The 13,889-nt window shown below is 53.2% G+C and overlaps 1 protein-coding gene across 2 annotated transcripts in view; it reads left to right on the forward strand.

The window, feature by feature from the left end:
* The window catches only part of LOC122365095 (atrial natriuretic peptide-converting enzyme-like), a 32,127-nt gene that overhangs the window by 11,174 nt on the left and 7,064 nt on the right, over positions 1 to 13,889 (forward strand). The window contains exons 1-3 of one of the 2 annotated variants that reach the window (XM_043336021.1): positions 2,063 to 2,421; positions 5,693 to 5,867; positions 9,326 to 9,548. In XM_043336021.1, the coding sequence (XP_043191956.1) occupies positions 2,383 to 2,421; positions 5,693 to 5,867; positions 9,326 to 9,548 (437 nt within the window). In that variant the 5' untranslated portion in view covers positions 2,063 to 2,382. Of the gene's footprint in view, positions 1 to 2,062; positions 2,422 to 5,692; positions 5,868 to 9,325; positions 9,549 to 13,889 lie in introns of those variants that run through there. The other variant, XM_043336020.1, reaches the window with a different exon arrangement.

Raw genomic sequence — 13,889 nt, forward strand, 5'->3', positions numbered from 1 at the left:
GCGGTCGGTGGTTGTGACCCGGTCGTCCGGTATACCTACCCAGTGACGACTCTGGTGACCCACTCGGGGCCGGTCCGTCCGACCCGCTGACCGGCCGGCCGACTCAGAGCCGTCAGACCACTCTGTGGGCCGCTCTGTGGCGGGGAGCGCGTGGCCGGCTGACCTGCCGCGCGGCCCGCGGCACCGTTAGCGGCCGGACGGGCCACCACCGGCCGCCCACACTGCACCCCGTGCCGCAGCGACAACAGCGCAGTCCGCACCGCAGCCCGCACAGCCGGCCGCAGCGGCAGTCACGTGCAAAAACCGGCGGCGACGGGTGCCACCGGTTACCACCTCCCGAGCAGGCCGATCTGCTGGCAGGTCCGGGCTGACCTCGAATTTAGAGCAGCCGGTACGGCCAGGCCGAGGTGGGCACGAACAAATACGGCACCCTGACATACTTGGAAACGTGCTGCCAGCGAGACCTCATTGCACATGCTGATCGATCAGTATTTTCATTGTATGCTAAGCAAGGTTTTGCGGAGCTACTGAATCCTCCGAAGAACATTGGAGGCGTTTTTCCCGGCCTGGGGATTAGTGCAGTAGCTGACTAATGCAGCGTGTTTTCCTATAACTCCATGGTCAGTGTTGTTAATTAACTAGCGCTGCTGTTAATGTTGTGGCCATTTCGGCCCTCGGCCAGGTGCTCATCACGATGGATTCCGGGGGAGGTGGAGGGGGGGGGGGGCGTATTTCCGCTACCACCACCTGGCATTACCGGTCGTCACTGGCGCCCTTCCGGTCCGGCCGTGCCGGGGTGAGAGAGCATGAGCGACGACGTGCCAAAACTGACCGTCTTGGACGTAGGTTACAGAGCTAGTGAGCGACTCCGTCCCGTGTCCGTCCCGTCTCCGTCCCGTCTCCGTCCCGTCTCCGTCCCGTCTCCGTCCCGTCTCCATACCGTCTCCATACCGTCTCCATACCGTCTCTGTTCCGTCCCGTCTCCGTCCCGTCTTCATACCGTCACTGTCCTGTCTCCGTCCCGTCTCCGTCCCGTCTCCGTCCCGTCTCCGTCCTGTCTCCGTCCCGTCTCCTTCCCGTCCCCGTCGAGTTCCGTCTTCCCTCTCGTTTCATGATCGTAACCCGTCCGTCCCGCCCCTGATTCTCCGGCATCCCTCCCCACACTCCATTGTTACTCCACTCCAATTGCAATACTCTGACCCGGATTGGTGCCGTGCCGTCGGGACGCAGCCACGCACCCAGTGAAAAGAGGCCCGCTGAAAGGCGCCCTTTGCTCCCAGGAAATGACGGCGCCGCCCGGCGCGGGCTCCCGGATACGGCACCGCTGGACCGTGGTTAAGTTGTTCCTCATTCCTCACCGGCCCCTTCCAGTCCGGCTCGGTCGTTTTTGTGCCCCTCTCACCGACTATTAGGGCGGTAACCTGCGGTGGCCGGTGACACATTTCACATTGTCTTCGGCGGTTATTTGGGTTAATTGAGGCCGTGACAAAGTAACCGTTGAAATTCTTCCTTCTTTTGGTGCTGTACTGAGGTTTCTGAGATTGTCCAAGAGTTCAGTAACCCTTTACCGGCTGTAATGTCCATCCCATGATCCACGGGTGCCACTCAAAGCTTATCGAGTTTTAGTGTTGGGGGAGGAAGAGAAGAACAAAAAATAGCATTGTTCTTCTCTGGAAACAAATTACAAAATTCGACACTTTCATAATAACGAGCACTTTATGCCTAGCAGAACTTTAATGATTTTACTTGCCTTGCCTTTGACTATCACAAGACATTGCATCGTGCCGACTTGAAAATATGCATTGCAGCATACATATTACATATGTAGTATGTATACTATGCTTAAGTACTGGTATTATGCTGGTACTGGTATGGGTGTGCTGTGTGAGGGCGTGCATTTTTTTGTGCAATCGTTTTGGCAGTTGTCTCGTACTGTATCATTGTTCGTATTGTCTTTGTCTGTCAAGGCTGTGCGGTGACAAACATCGTGTTTTTAACGGAGACGGTACACGGCTGCAGCACCGCACACTTGTCAAAACTCTCCGGTCTCTAACAGATCACGTATCTTGCCAGTTGTCGTAAACAAGTACAGGCACCAGTGTCAATCCAGAGTTCTCAAGACATCATAGACGTAATCGAAAGCGCATAGACACTTGTTGTTCTACAAATTGTCAGATCTGAAGGTGTGCGCACGTGACCTTCTCTGGCGTATCGTTTCGCGACTGCTCCTGACCTCCGTCGCGCGAGTGGCCGCCGGTTCGTCGTCGAGTGCCTGTCGCGCCGTGTTCGCGGGCGGACCATGTGAGTGCAGCGGGTCAGAAGTGTTGACTGAGGAGGTGACTGGACTGTGACTCACTCCGAGCCCCCGCCACGACGCCAGTCATGGGCAAACTCTCCAAGAGTCGCCGCTCCGATCTGGAGGTGAGTTTTCCGGCGAGCCGCGGAGAAACCGGTCGGTCGGAGCGCGCGGGGACGCAGCCATTGGAGGTGAACCGAAAACCGGCGGCGACGGGAAAGCGTTTCGTTAACTTCAGATTTATGTTGTGAGGCTCCGGATCTGAGAAACGCTCTGTGGCGTGAGCATGTCCTGAGAATTGGACGCACCTATTACCAGAACCGTTTTCATCTTCACTCAGAATCGATAGTGTTCTTGAAACGGCTGCATCTCGTGCGGATGAATCTTCTGTATATGCTAATGTAAATGCTCCCTCGATTGTTCTAGTGTATTTGAGACCGTGCTTGTGATGCACCTTTCATAGCCGTACGCTCTATCTTGATTTATAGGTTCAGTTCGTAGTGAAATAGTGAAGTACCGCTGCTGGTAAATGTCCGCACGCATGTTGCTCCATTTACTGGACGTCCAGGTCAGAGTTGGAACGTGTTGTTTCACACAGCAGCCCTGTAATATATTCATGGAATCCCGGGTTCTATTCTCGGACTATCGATACCTTTACTTTCTTCAAATTCTTCATCGTTCGACTTTCTCTTCCTTGCGGCGCTTGTGTTTCCTCAGCGGTGCCAAACACGCTAATTAGGCGGTCGGAGCGCGGCAGGGACAGGGTCCGACTAGACGAAATAATTTGGCCGATATATTCAGTGATTCACTGTGCTCACTGCCGATGCCACAGTCGCCAGAAGTCACTTTATTGCTGACAAAAAGCAAGCTTAATTTGCGCTTTTGTCGGTAACCTCTTTACGACGCTGCCCTGTAAGCCCGCCATTGAGCTGACACGACAAACTGCTCCGGTGTCACGGGCGGCGGCTGTATTTCCCATACCTGCTACATTGCATGATTAAATCGAGACATCCAGGCATTTTAATGGCACGTGCACTGTACCAAACTTTTCAAAGTTTAATGCAGTGCTTTAATATTGCCAGCCGTGTGGTTCAAGGGGTGTGGTTAAACGCGTTGAACCACACGGCTGCTGACGTCACTGTCGATTATAGTTGTGAGCTTTTTGGCAGGTATGGGAAACACCTTCCAGCCCTAAGGCCGGGAATTCATTATTATTAAGGAATTAAGGAATTAAGGAATCATCCCGGCCCCGGGCAGGAATATATTGTTCCGCCCCAGTTGGCAGGGCGCTGCTCGGGGCCGGGGCGGCAGGACGACCCCTTCCCACGGCCTCTGCAGGGTCGCCGGGTCACTGGGCCGGACGGACGACTCGCCGCGACAGCCGGCGCCCCCTAATGAGAGTGACGGAGGGCAGTACCTCGCCGGGGGCAGCCCACCCCGCGCCCGCAGCGGGCCGGGCCGGGGCTCATTACAGTGTTATGACGGCCGCTGACCTATTCAGATATCGCGGCGATATGTTACCGTAATATTCTGCATTGGTGTGTTGCATAATGCATCAGTGTTTCTGCTTCAGTTCACATGGCCTATATAAGCGAGAAGAACATCAGTCAAGCTGAAGAATACACTGGCTTGAAGAAGACGTTATTTCATTTTTTAGTGCACGCACGCGTGTCCCGTTTACGTCTGCTAAACTGTTGCGCGTAGTGAGTTGTGCACCCCGCCGATAATTATAGACTGCACTCTGACGGCTGTGGTGATTTAGTGATGCACCAGGCGTCACACATGTGCTGCCAAATGCCTCCGTTCACGGTCCGTTTCTGCTTCTGCCGGCTGAGTGACTCGTGTGCTGCGCCCGCGTCAACGCTCCTAACGGCTCGGCGCCACCGCGAGTGTTTAGCCGGCGCGGCGGTGTGGGCAGTAGCAGAGCACGGGAGCTGCTGGTTGGGATCGACAGCTGTTGGATGGCAGGATTACCAGGTGGCGGCTCCGGATAGGTGCCGGTGGTAATTCTAACGGCGTGTCAGGGACGTCTGGTGCTTATCGCCCGGCATGGAGGAGAGGAGAGGAGAGGAGAGGAGAGGAGAGGAGAGGAGAGGAGAGGAGAGGAGAGGAGAGGAGAGGAGAGGAGAGGAGAGGAGAGTAAAGGAGTGCAGAACAAAGCGGAGCAAGATACAGAGAAGTCTTGTTACCTATTTGACTCCGATAATTTGACACGTAACTAATTGATTCTCTGATGTCATTTGAGCCGCGGCGGCCGGCTCTCTGCAGCCGGTAATCAGACACCCTCCCTCCCTCCCCTCCCGGCCCCTGTCGGCGGCTCCCCGGCACCTCCGCGGCCGGCCGAGTCGGGCGGCGCGACCCGTCCGATGTGGGTCAGCCGCGCCGGCCGACTCCGGTGCCTGAGCTGGCCTGGTGATGGCTCTGAGCTGACGTCACGGGACAGCGCGCAGAGTCAACAGCGGTGCACCTTGGGAGGGAAGAGTAGGGAGGGTGAGAGAGAGAGAGAGAGAGAGAGAGAGAGAGAGAGAGAGAGAGAGAGAGAGAGAGAGAGAGGGACAGCGCGGCGAGTCAACAGCGGTGCACCTTCGGAGGAGAGAGGAGGGGAGTGGTGGAAAAGGGGAGAGGTGGAGAGGAGAGGGGAAGGGACGGCAGCGGTAAATGGGCGCGCAGAGATAAAAGGAGCCGAGAGTAACGGTAAAAGAGATATAGGAAGGGTAGAACCAGAGAGGCTGGGAGGATGCCGGGAACTTGGAAGCCATGTTTTATAAAATGTCGTGCTTGGCGGACTTGGGGTGACCTAGTGGTCAGCCTGACATACACATTACACAGTAGGTACACACCCATGACACTCCCCAATCTCCATCACAAGTTCGCGGGCTGGTCAAAAATCCAACTAGAAACACCATGCACGAGCACAGTCACGACTCAGTTTGCAAATCAAGATGATCTGCTTTCTGTTGTATAGTTTCACACAATGATAAGTGATGAATGTGATGGACACCTAGCCATGGTCCTCCAGCGTGAGAAAATCCTTCTATTGTTTGTGAAAGATGGTGTGGGGCAGCATAAAGAGTACACAATAACAGCAATCAGCCACCGTGAACGCTCATTACCCAATAAATTGTACCGTAGCGATGTGACCTATGGTTTCTAAGCTATTTCAAATTGACTCACGCGTCGGAACGATCATCACCTCATTACAAAGCACGAGCCGCCGTAATGTCCGCCTCTGAGCACGAGCTGTGCGGCTTCTGGCCGCACCCGAACAACCTTCTCTCACCCGAGCCGACCCCATCCAATCGCCCCGCTCTCGAGTCGGCATGACCCCCCTACACCCAGTGTGTGACCTCCCCTCTCTGGATCTAAGCAGCCCTCTCCCTCTCTGTGTGCCCTCAGGAGCAGAAGAAGCCGCTGCCGTCGTGGTCTCGCTCATCCACCTCTTCTACATCCACGTCTCCGTCCGAGATCAAGTTTATGCGCGAGCGCGGCTGCTCCAAGCTTGCCGTGTTCTGTATCGTGTTCACCGTGCTCATGATCGGCCTCGGCTGCGCGGCCGGCATCTACTTCGGATGTGAGTACCTAAGCATGTTATGCCATATGAGCACTGCATGTAACGCCTTGAACGTCGTCCGACAATAGACAGTGACCATCCGTCTGCACTCTGCATCTTAGTTGCGTGTTTTTTTTTTTGGATTTTGTGCTGTCAGGTAAAAGAGACGTTTCATGAAATGGCAAGTTACATGCATTGCTAAAAATAGACGATTCATGAAACGTAAAGTTTCATTATCTAGTGGTTTGTATACGGCCGTTATGTGGGCTCATTGACTACCACCGGCCGTCATTATCGGCTCGAGTGTGGTTTCGTGTAGCGGCCTATATTCAGTGACAGTCCGTTTGTGTCATTTAGACGTGTGGTTTTGTCACGGACCAGCTCCTCATTGGTGTCCTCCGGCTACACTCAGTGGTATCAATTCTGTCCTATTTTAACCTCCGGCTACACTCAGCCAAATCAATTCTGTCCTATTTTAACGGTAGTATTGGGATTCGAGAGTGTAGGTATATGGAAATGTTTGCGTCTTGCTGGTCCCTGTGTGTATTTATGTCTGACTGTGACTGTGTTGCACTAATACGAATCGGGCCTTCACAAGACGTCATATCCTATTTCATTCGTGACGCATTCATCTGCCCGTCATCGGAACTAGCTGTCACCCTTGACGCGCCTGTCTGTCAGATTATCCCCACTGTCACATGTGTCAGCCCGTGTCTGTGTCAGACTATCTCACGCTGTCCGTCTATCCCCCACAAACCCTCCTGTTCCGATATTTAGCCGACCGTCCCTCCCTCTCCGCCGCGGCTCTCAGCCGTCCCAGCTGTCCCACGGCCGGTATACCCGAGCTGTCGCCGCCGGCACTTCCCAGAGCTTTTCACCGCGCCGGCCGTAACGCCTGATCGAAGCGCCGCGTCGCTCCGGGGCCGTTAGCGGAGCGGTGCCGATACGCACGTCAGTCCGTTACTGGGACTGTAAAGACGACGGTGTCAGGGGCTGTCGCTGGGTACGAAATACGGATACATATCAGTCCGAATGCCTACTGAGCACGCAGCAATGAGTTGAATCGCTAAGTACGGAGACGAATGGTTGCAGACCGTCACCAGGACGGTGTCGATCCGCCACTTGGTATGGATACGGTTCGTTACCAGGCAACCTCTGTCACCGTCCACGGAGTGCAGAGACTCTGTCAGTGCATTACTGGTTGAGATGACTTCTCTGCTGGAGGCAAATCGATGAGACGACATCCAATTTGTCTCGATAATGGACAAATTCAACCGAACTCGTAACCATCTCAATCAATAGGTAATCCGCCATTGAATCGTCACATGTAAATAACTACTATGCCAGTTCGCCAGTGTGCAGTGAAGCATGAAAAATATGCTTAGCCGTTTAAAGAGCACGTCATGTGCCAAAGAATATCATATATTGTAACATGGAGACAGGCCTGCTAAGACGGAGCCGTGCCCATCTGAGCGCTGAGACGTGGGTCACGGCCAGATGAGAGCAGTAACGAGTTACTCCGACAAACTGAGTGCACATTATTCCCACACATGACAGCCTAATATACCCGAGCAGACGACAAACGCTCCAAGGATGTTTGGGAACGAATGAAGGAGGAGCTATTCAAGACGATAAACCTCGCAATCTTGAGCAGCGCTAGCCAGTTTTATGTCGCCATTGTTTGTAATCGTTACCGTGTTCACTCGACTGCAGCGGCTGCAGCGGTGGCGGGGGTAGGGATGGGGGCGGCTATGTGCCGCCGCTGGTGCCCGACTTTTGCACGGTGCTGTGTGCCGTACGGCCGACCTCGTTCGGCGCGTCCGACGGGTCACGACCCGCGCGCCGGGGCGCTGCGGCCGCGAGCTGGTGGCACGGTGGCACCATTCGGTCGGCCCGGCCGCCGCGCCGCGAGCTCCTGCCGCCTTTCTCTGCGGCTGCCCCCGGCGCCGGACGGTCACCTCTGACCCGTGACCCGTGACCTGAGGTGACCTGTGACCCGGTGCGGTCAGCCGGCGCTACTTCCGGACCCGACCAATCACCGGATGGCATCAGTCACCGCCCGAGGCGTCGGGAGGTGAGCTGTGAGCTCCGCCCGCACCGGCAACGTCACTGGAGCTGAGAGCTCGCCAGACGTCCCGTCGGTGGCATTCTACTGGTCCAGGCCGGAGACTTTTTATTGAGCTATAAGCTTTGTTGCCCATAGCACCATTCCATTTCTCTATGAGAGCCATATAAACCCTGGTGAATGGGACTGATAGTGACTCTAGTGACACCGCACTAAGCTCTGAGTCGTGGGCGGCTGATTCTGTACACCATTCGCGGCACGGCCCAGACAATGGCCCGCAGAAGCCGCCGGTCGACTCAGCGGTCCCGTCGTGAGAGGAGCCGAGCTTTCCCCGGGCCTCCTCCCGCGCGTGCTTTGTTCGGGCGCACTCAGATGCCACCGCGGCGGCGAAGTGGCGACGATTTGTCTCCCACAGTCAGTAGCCGGAGCTGAACGAGACGCAAACGTTACGACGATAAGTGCGAGGGCGTGAGAGGGGAGGTGAATGCCAAAAGGAATGTTCCAGAAATATTACTTCTTAACCTAATTAATCAACAATTTCATTTGTGTAGTGTTTTACCATCGCTCCATATCTTGCAAACACTCGAATCATGCAACGGAATTATGTATGCCTTATGCATGTCCCGGGTGTCAAAATACTTAGCTAAGCTGATATCACCCGTATCCCAGAACCGGCCGCAGTAACTTGACACGGGTCGTTCACCTTTGAGTGGCTGCAGAGGCGCGACGGGATAAAAACCTGCGCCGTTTCACAACCGTACACACGCGGCCGACCCCTGCGGGACCCCGGTTTCACAGCCGCCCGCCCGGTGCCCGAGCTCTGGTCGCTGTGGCGCCCATCCGTCATGGAGATGTCTTCATAGCAGCATCGCAATCTCAGGTCGGTGTGAATGCCTGGAACGGCGACCGGGACGGTCAGCTATTTACCGCGCCAGGCTATGCGGCGCATGCAGGCCGCGGCGCATTTGCGACACCAATAAATGCCGGCGAGCGGCCTTCTGAGAGGCTTTGTTAGTCAAAGGCCAGCTGCGACATTTGGTATGGAGAGTGAACTCAAAATATGTATTCATAGGCTGACGTAGGCAGGCGGACAATCCAAAATAAATGATATTCCATGCTCTAAGAATACCTACCAGTAAGTAAGTGTCCTAGGTAGGACACTTACTTTTTTAGTAGTGCCGTACCCAAGGCTGCGGAGTCTGCGGAGGTTTTCGGCGACTCCAACTCGACTCCGACTTCGGCTCCGAGCAAAATTGTCGACTCCAACCGACTCCAACTCCGACTCCCGACTCTGATTTCGCAGCCCTGGTCATACCTGACCGAGCTCGGCTGTTATATCGTGTCAGTAAATGTCCCAGTTGTGGTATAACTTTGTCCGAACCGTCTAATCCACTGTCTGCCTGTTGCTCCGCAGTTTTATCTGACCATCTGCACGGTCTGCGCGTGGACGAGCTGCGCGTGTTCCGCGGCCAGCTGCGGCTCACCTCCGGGGACAGCTACAGCGACCAGCTGGCCGACCCCAGCACGGCCGAGTACGTCCGAAAGGCGCGCTTCTACCGCACCAAGCTCGACAGCATCTTCAAACACTCCATCTTCAAGGCGGCCTTCGCCGGCACCGAGATCCTCGGACTGGACGGGTGAGTAACATATAGAGAAAGGAATGGATGAGAGGGAAGAAATGATTCCTGACCAGACGACACCTGGCGACTCGGTTGTAGGCTAATGATACTGATGGGATAGGATGTTGGCATAATGCACCAGTCGACTCCTGGAATCATGGGCAGGCTGATGGGTGCTATGGTCAGAGGGTCAGAGGGTCCACCGTGCTACCCTGACCTGCCTTAGTGACCCAGGTCAGACGTGCTCACATGTGCTCTACTCTCTCACACGCTCACATTCATCACTAACTAATGGCGTGGTGGCCGACCCGGCTCGCCCCCGACTCCTGATTGACTTCGGGAGCGATTTATATCTGGCCGCTTTCACAGCTGGGCAGCGCGAGCGCGCCGGTGCGGGCGGTAACGTCAGGTGAACGCCACACGGTCCGAGCTAACGACCAACGACGGCCGGCTGCCCGGCCGGCCGCAGTCACAACAGTGCTCTGTTAGAATAGGAAACGTGTCGTTTCTCACCGTGGAAAGCAGCGCCTATGTAAATGAGGCGTGCACGCGCTAATGAGAGAGAATGAACGTTAGTTAGTCGCTGGTTCATTCACAAAAACGCTGACCGGACAGCTTTAATGTAGATATTTATGGCTTCGCTCATTGTGCAAATTTAGTACCCAAGCTAAGGTTAATGTTTGCTGTTTATGTTCATGTATACTGCGGAGCAGAGCCACCAACTACTGACTAACACCGTATGCAACCACGTTCGAGAATTTAGTTTACCTTGATATTTTTTCAAACTTACGCAATCATTTTAAAGAAGTGGGATTCTTCGTAATGTGTAACCAGCATTTCCTAGTTTTTTTTTATAGAAAATAAGAAACCCATTTATCGAACAAACACCGCAAAAAATGACTTACTGTTACACATAAAAACAATACTCATTTTGATTCACTTTTCCTTTCTACCCTATCTCGTTAAGCAAGGAGACCTATCTAACACGCGCGACCGTAACAGTTCTCTCATTTGTCATCCGCTGATCCCTCTCGCCAAAGACACGATGACAAATGACAGTGGGGACATCCCTCTGATCGGCCCGCTCTGCCGACCGGCTCGGAGTGTGGTGCGGTGTCGGACACACTTTGTGTCATTAATCACAGCACGTACTGTCGGGGTGGGCGGCGGAGAGAGTGTTGGTCACAGGGTGGAGGTCGCCACTGAGAAACCGGCGGACGGTGCCGGAACATGACTGGCTGCGAGGGCGGCTTCCGGGCGGTACGCGGCCAGCGGTCCCGGACAGCTGCTAATTGGCGGCCGGTGGTGGCACGGTGCCACAGTGCACAAGAAGGGACACGTGTCACCACGGCGGAACGACGCCTGTCACTGAGGTGCAGGAACAATGTGGGCGGTGAAACACGGGCTGCACAGCGAATTTCACCGAATTGTTTCTTCTAGATTAAAAATAACTTGAGCTGTAAGGCTTGTTTCTACAACCAAGCACAAAGGCAGCGGTCTTTTTTCGTCCACAACCCACACATCACCTCTTGTGCCTTCGTGTTGCACGTGCCATAAACGCTTAACCCTCGCACGACCAGGCCATTTCTCATAACACAAACGACCAGGGGGGGGGGGGGTTGTTACGACCCCCCCCCTGGCGTTTCGAAACGGAAGGTCGTAGAGCTTAGCGGAAAAAAACCAACGGATTGCTCTCAACGAGATCTCGCGATTGGTGGTATATTTTTTGGTCCTAGGTCAACATTTGACCTACTTTTGACCGGTCAAAGGTCAAATTTTCGGAAAATAGACTTTTTTCAACTTTCGGCGGCGATTGCGGCAAAACGGTGGGAGATATCGACTTGAAACCTTCACTATCGTGTTCCTTGATCAATTCTCTATCGTTTGGTATGTATTTCGTTTCCTTAGCTCTAAAAATGGCACGTTGGGAGCGCCGGAAGTCGGCAAGGTCACAGTCGGCGGCAGAAATTCGAAAAATCAAAATTTAAATTTTTGAAATCTGATTGTATTTTTGGATTTGGGAGGTCCATTTGCTCCCTATAGAAGCTAATATTGCTGCATATTCCCATTGAGGTGACAAGAATTAGCAAAATAGTGGTTCGGGCGCTTTTCAAAAATAGTACCGGACGCTGTTCCTCTTGTGACGTCATAGCTCCGTGACCTGACCTGACCCGGTCAAATTTCTTATACCATATGATAGCCAATACTTGCCCCAACATGCATGGGAAGTTTCATCACGATCCATCAACCGATGTCCGTACCACCGGCAGGAAACCTCGGGCGTTGGCACTCAGTTTGTGAAAATCCGGCCGGAGGCTGTTCATAGTTCATAGTTTATTCGTGGTTGCATCCACTGAGAAGTGGCTCTTCCAGCGCCCGAGTCACACATACAAGTCATAAGATATAAAACAGTGATAACATAAAATGAAGAGGAGAAACACGCGATAAGACATGGCACTCCACGAACCTATCCTACCTCCCGAAGCAGCAGAAGTCTCAGCTGTCGTTTGAAGGCAGGTCGCGACAGAGACTGCAGCTCATTGGGCAGTCTGTTAAATAACGCACTGGCATGAGATAGACGCCTAGCACCAGAGTATGTCTTTGCACGTGGGCACTGTAACTGGCCAGACTGCCGAGTGTGGTGGGGTGTCGACACATATGAAAGCATCGCTGCAATATCCGCTGGCAACTGGGTATCAAGCGCAGTCTTGATCAGACACAGCCTATGATAGCTGACGAGCTGCCTCGCTGAGAGCCACCCCAGCTGCCGAAGTACATCGGATACCCGATCATACTTGCGCCGACCACCAATGACACGTGCGCAGAAATTCAAGAGTTTCTGCACACGGTGCAACTGGGAATCATTGCATGAGCCATACACAGACACACAATAACGTATTGAACTGACCACAAGAGCATTCACCACATACGCGACCGTCCAAGAAGGCAGCACGTGTCTAGAGTGAGCTAAAGAGATGAGGATGCCAGTTGATTTCGCGACAAGGTGAGTGATGTGATCATCAAAACTCAGGCAGCGATCCATGGTAAGTCCAAGATTTTTCACAGTTTGACTTTCAGTGATGAACGATGAACCAAACTTAATCGTAACAGGTGGGATGCTTTGCAAACTTCTTTTTGTGCCATGAACGATGAGCTGTGTCTTAGAATGGTTAATTTTCATCCTGTTGGAGCTAAACCAGTCGGCGAGAGCACCAAGGTGGTTCTCCATGGTAGCAATGAGCTCAGGTAAGTGGCTCTTTTTACCGCGTACAGCGATTTGCACGTCATCAGCGTACTGAATGATGGTTGCATCAGAAGCATGTAGAGCCAGGTCGTTGCAGAAAATTGAAAACAAAATTGGACCCAGAGCTGTACCCTGATACACACCCATCGTGATGGGCAGTGAATCGGAGCAGACCAGCTGGCCGTCCGCACCGCGATACTGCACCTGCTGACTGTGATCAGAAAGATACGATTCAAACCATGTGGTGTCAATGTTGTATAACTTGAGCTTAGCAAGTAGGAGATCATGGTCAACTAAATCAAAGCCCTTCGACAGATCACACAGAACAACAAGTACGATCTCAGAAGCGTCCATAGCCGAAAGAATAAAATCTGACAGAACGGTGAGAGCTGTCTCAGTGGAGTGCAGCTTTCGGTAACCGTGTTGGGTAGCCGACCAAAGTCGATGTTCATCAAAATATTCACTGAGTTGCAAATAAACAATGCGCTCAACGATCTTGGACACACCAGGAACGACAGTGATTGGTCTAAATTTAGTGACGTCTGTGAGGTCAACAGATTTGGGCAGAGGCGTAACGAGACCGTGTTTCCATGCAGATGGCACGCAACCTGTGGTCAAACACGAATTGACAATATCATGGAGAACGTGTCCTAAGCCATAAAAACATTTTTGGAACATGTGAACACTAATGCCATCAGTTCCGCAAGATTTAGAAGCTGTACCTCTTATGACGTCATAACTCCGTGACCTGACATGACCCGATCAATTTTTTTTCAGCAAAAGATGCGCAAAGGTTGCCCCAGAGGGCATTGAAAATTTCAGCCCGCTACGACAAGCCGTTTAGCGTGCACTTCGAAAAAAAAACCTCAGGGGGGGGGGGTTGATACACCCCCCCCCCTAGGCGTTCTAGGGTTAAAACGTATTTGTTGCGATCCCACTAAATGTTTATATTTTGCTTATGTTCGAATAGTGGGTGGACATGAAATTATTAGTTAATTAACGTGCTGTTTTACGGTGCTTAGTCGGTATATTTACCTTCCTAATCAATTAACGTGGCGAGTAATTTATTCATCACTCGCACCGGTTTAGGATGGCAATAATCGGTGAAAGCTGAT

This window comes from Amphibalanus amphitrite, unplaced genomic scaffold, assembly GCF_019059575.1.
Source record: "Amphibalanus amphitrite isolate SeventyFive unplaced genomic scaffold, NRLGWU_Aamphi_draft 000714F_arrow, whole genome shotgun sequence".
NCBI classification, from domain to species: domain Eukaryota; kingdom Metazoa; phylum Arthropoda; class Thecostraca; order Balanomorpha; family Balanidae; genus Amphibalanus; species Amphibalanus amphitrite.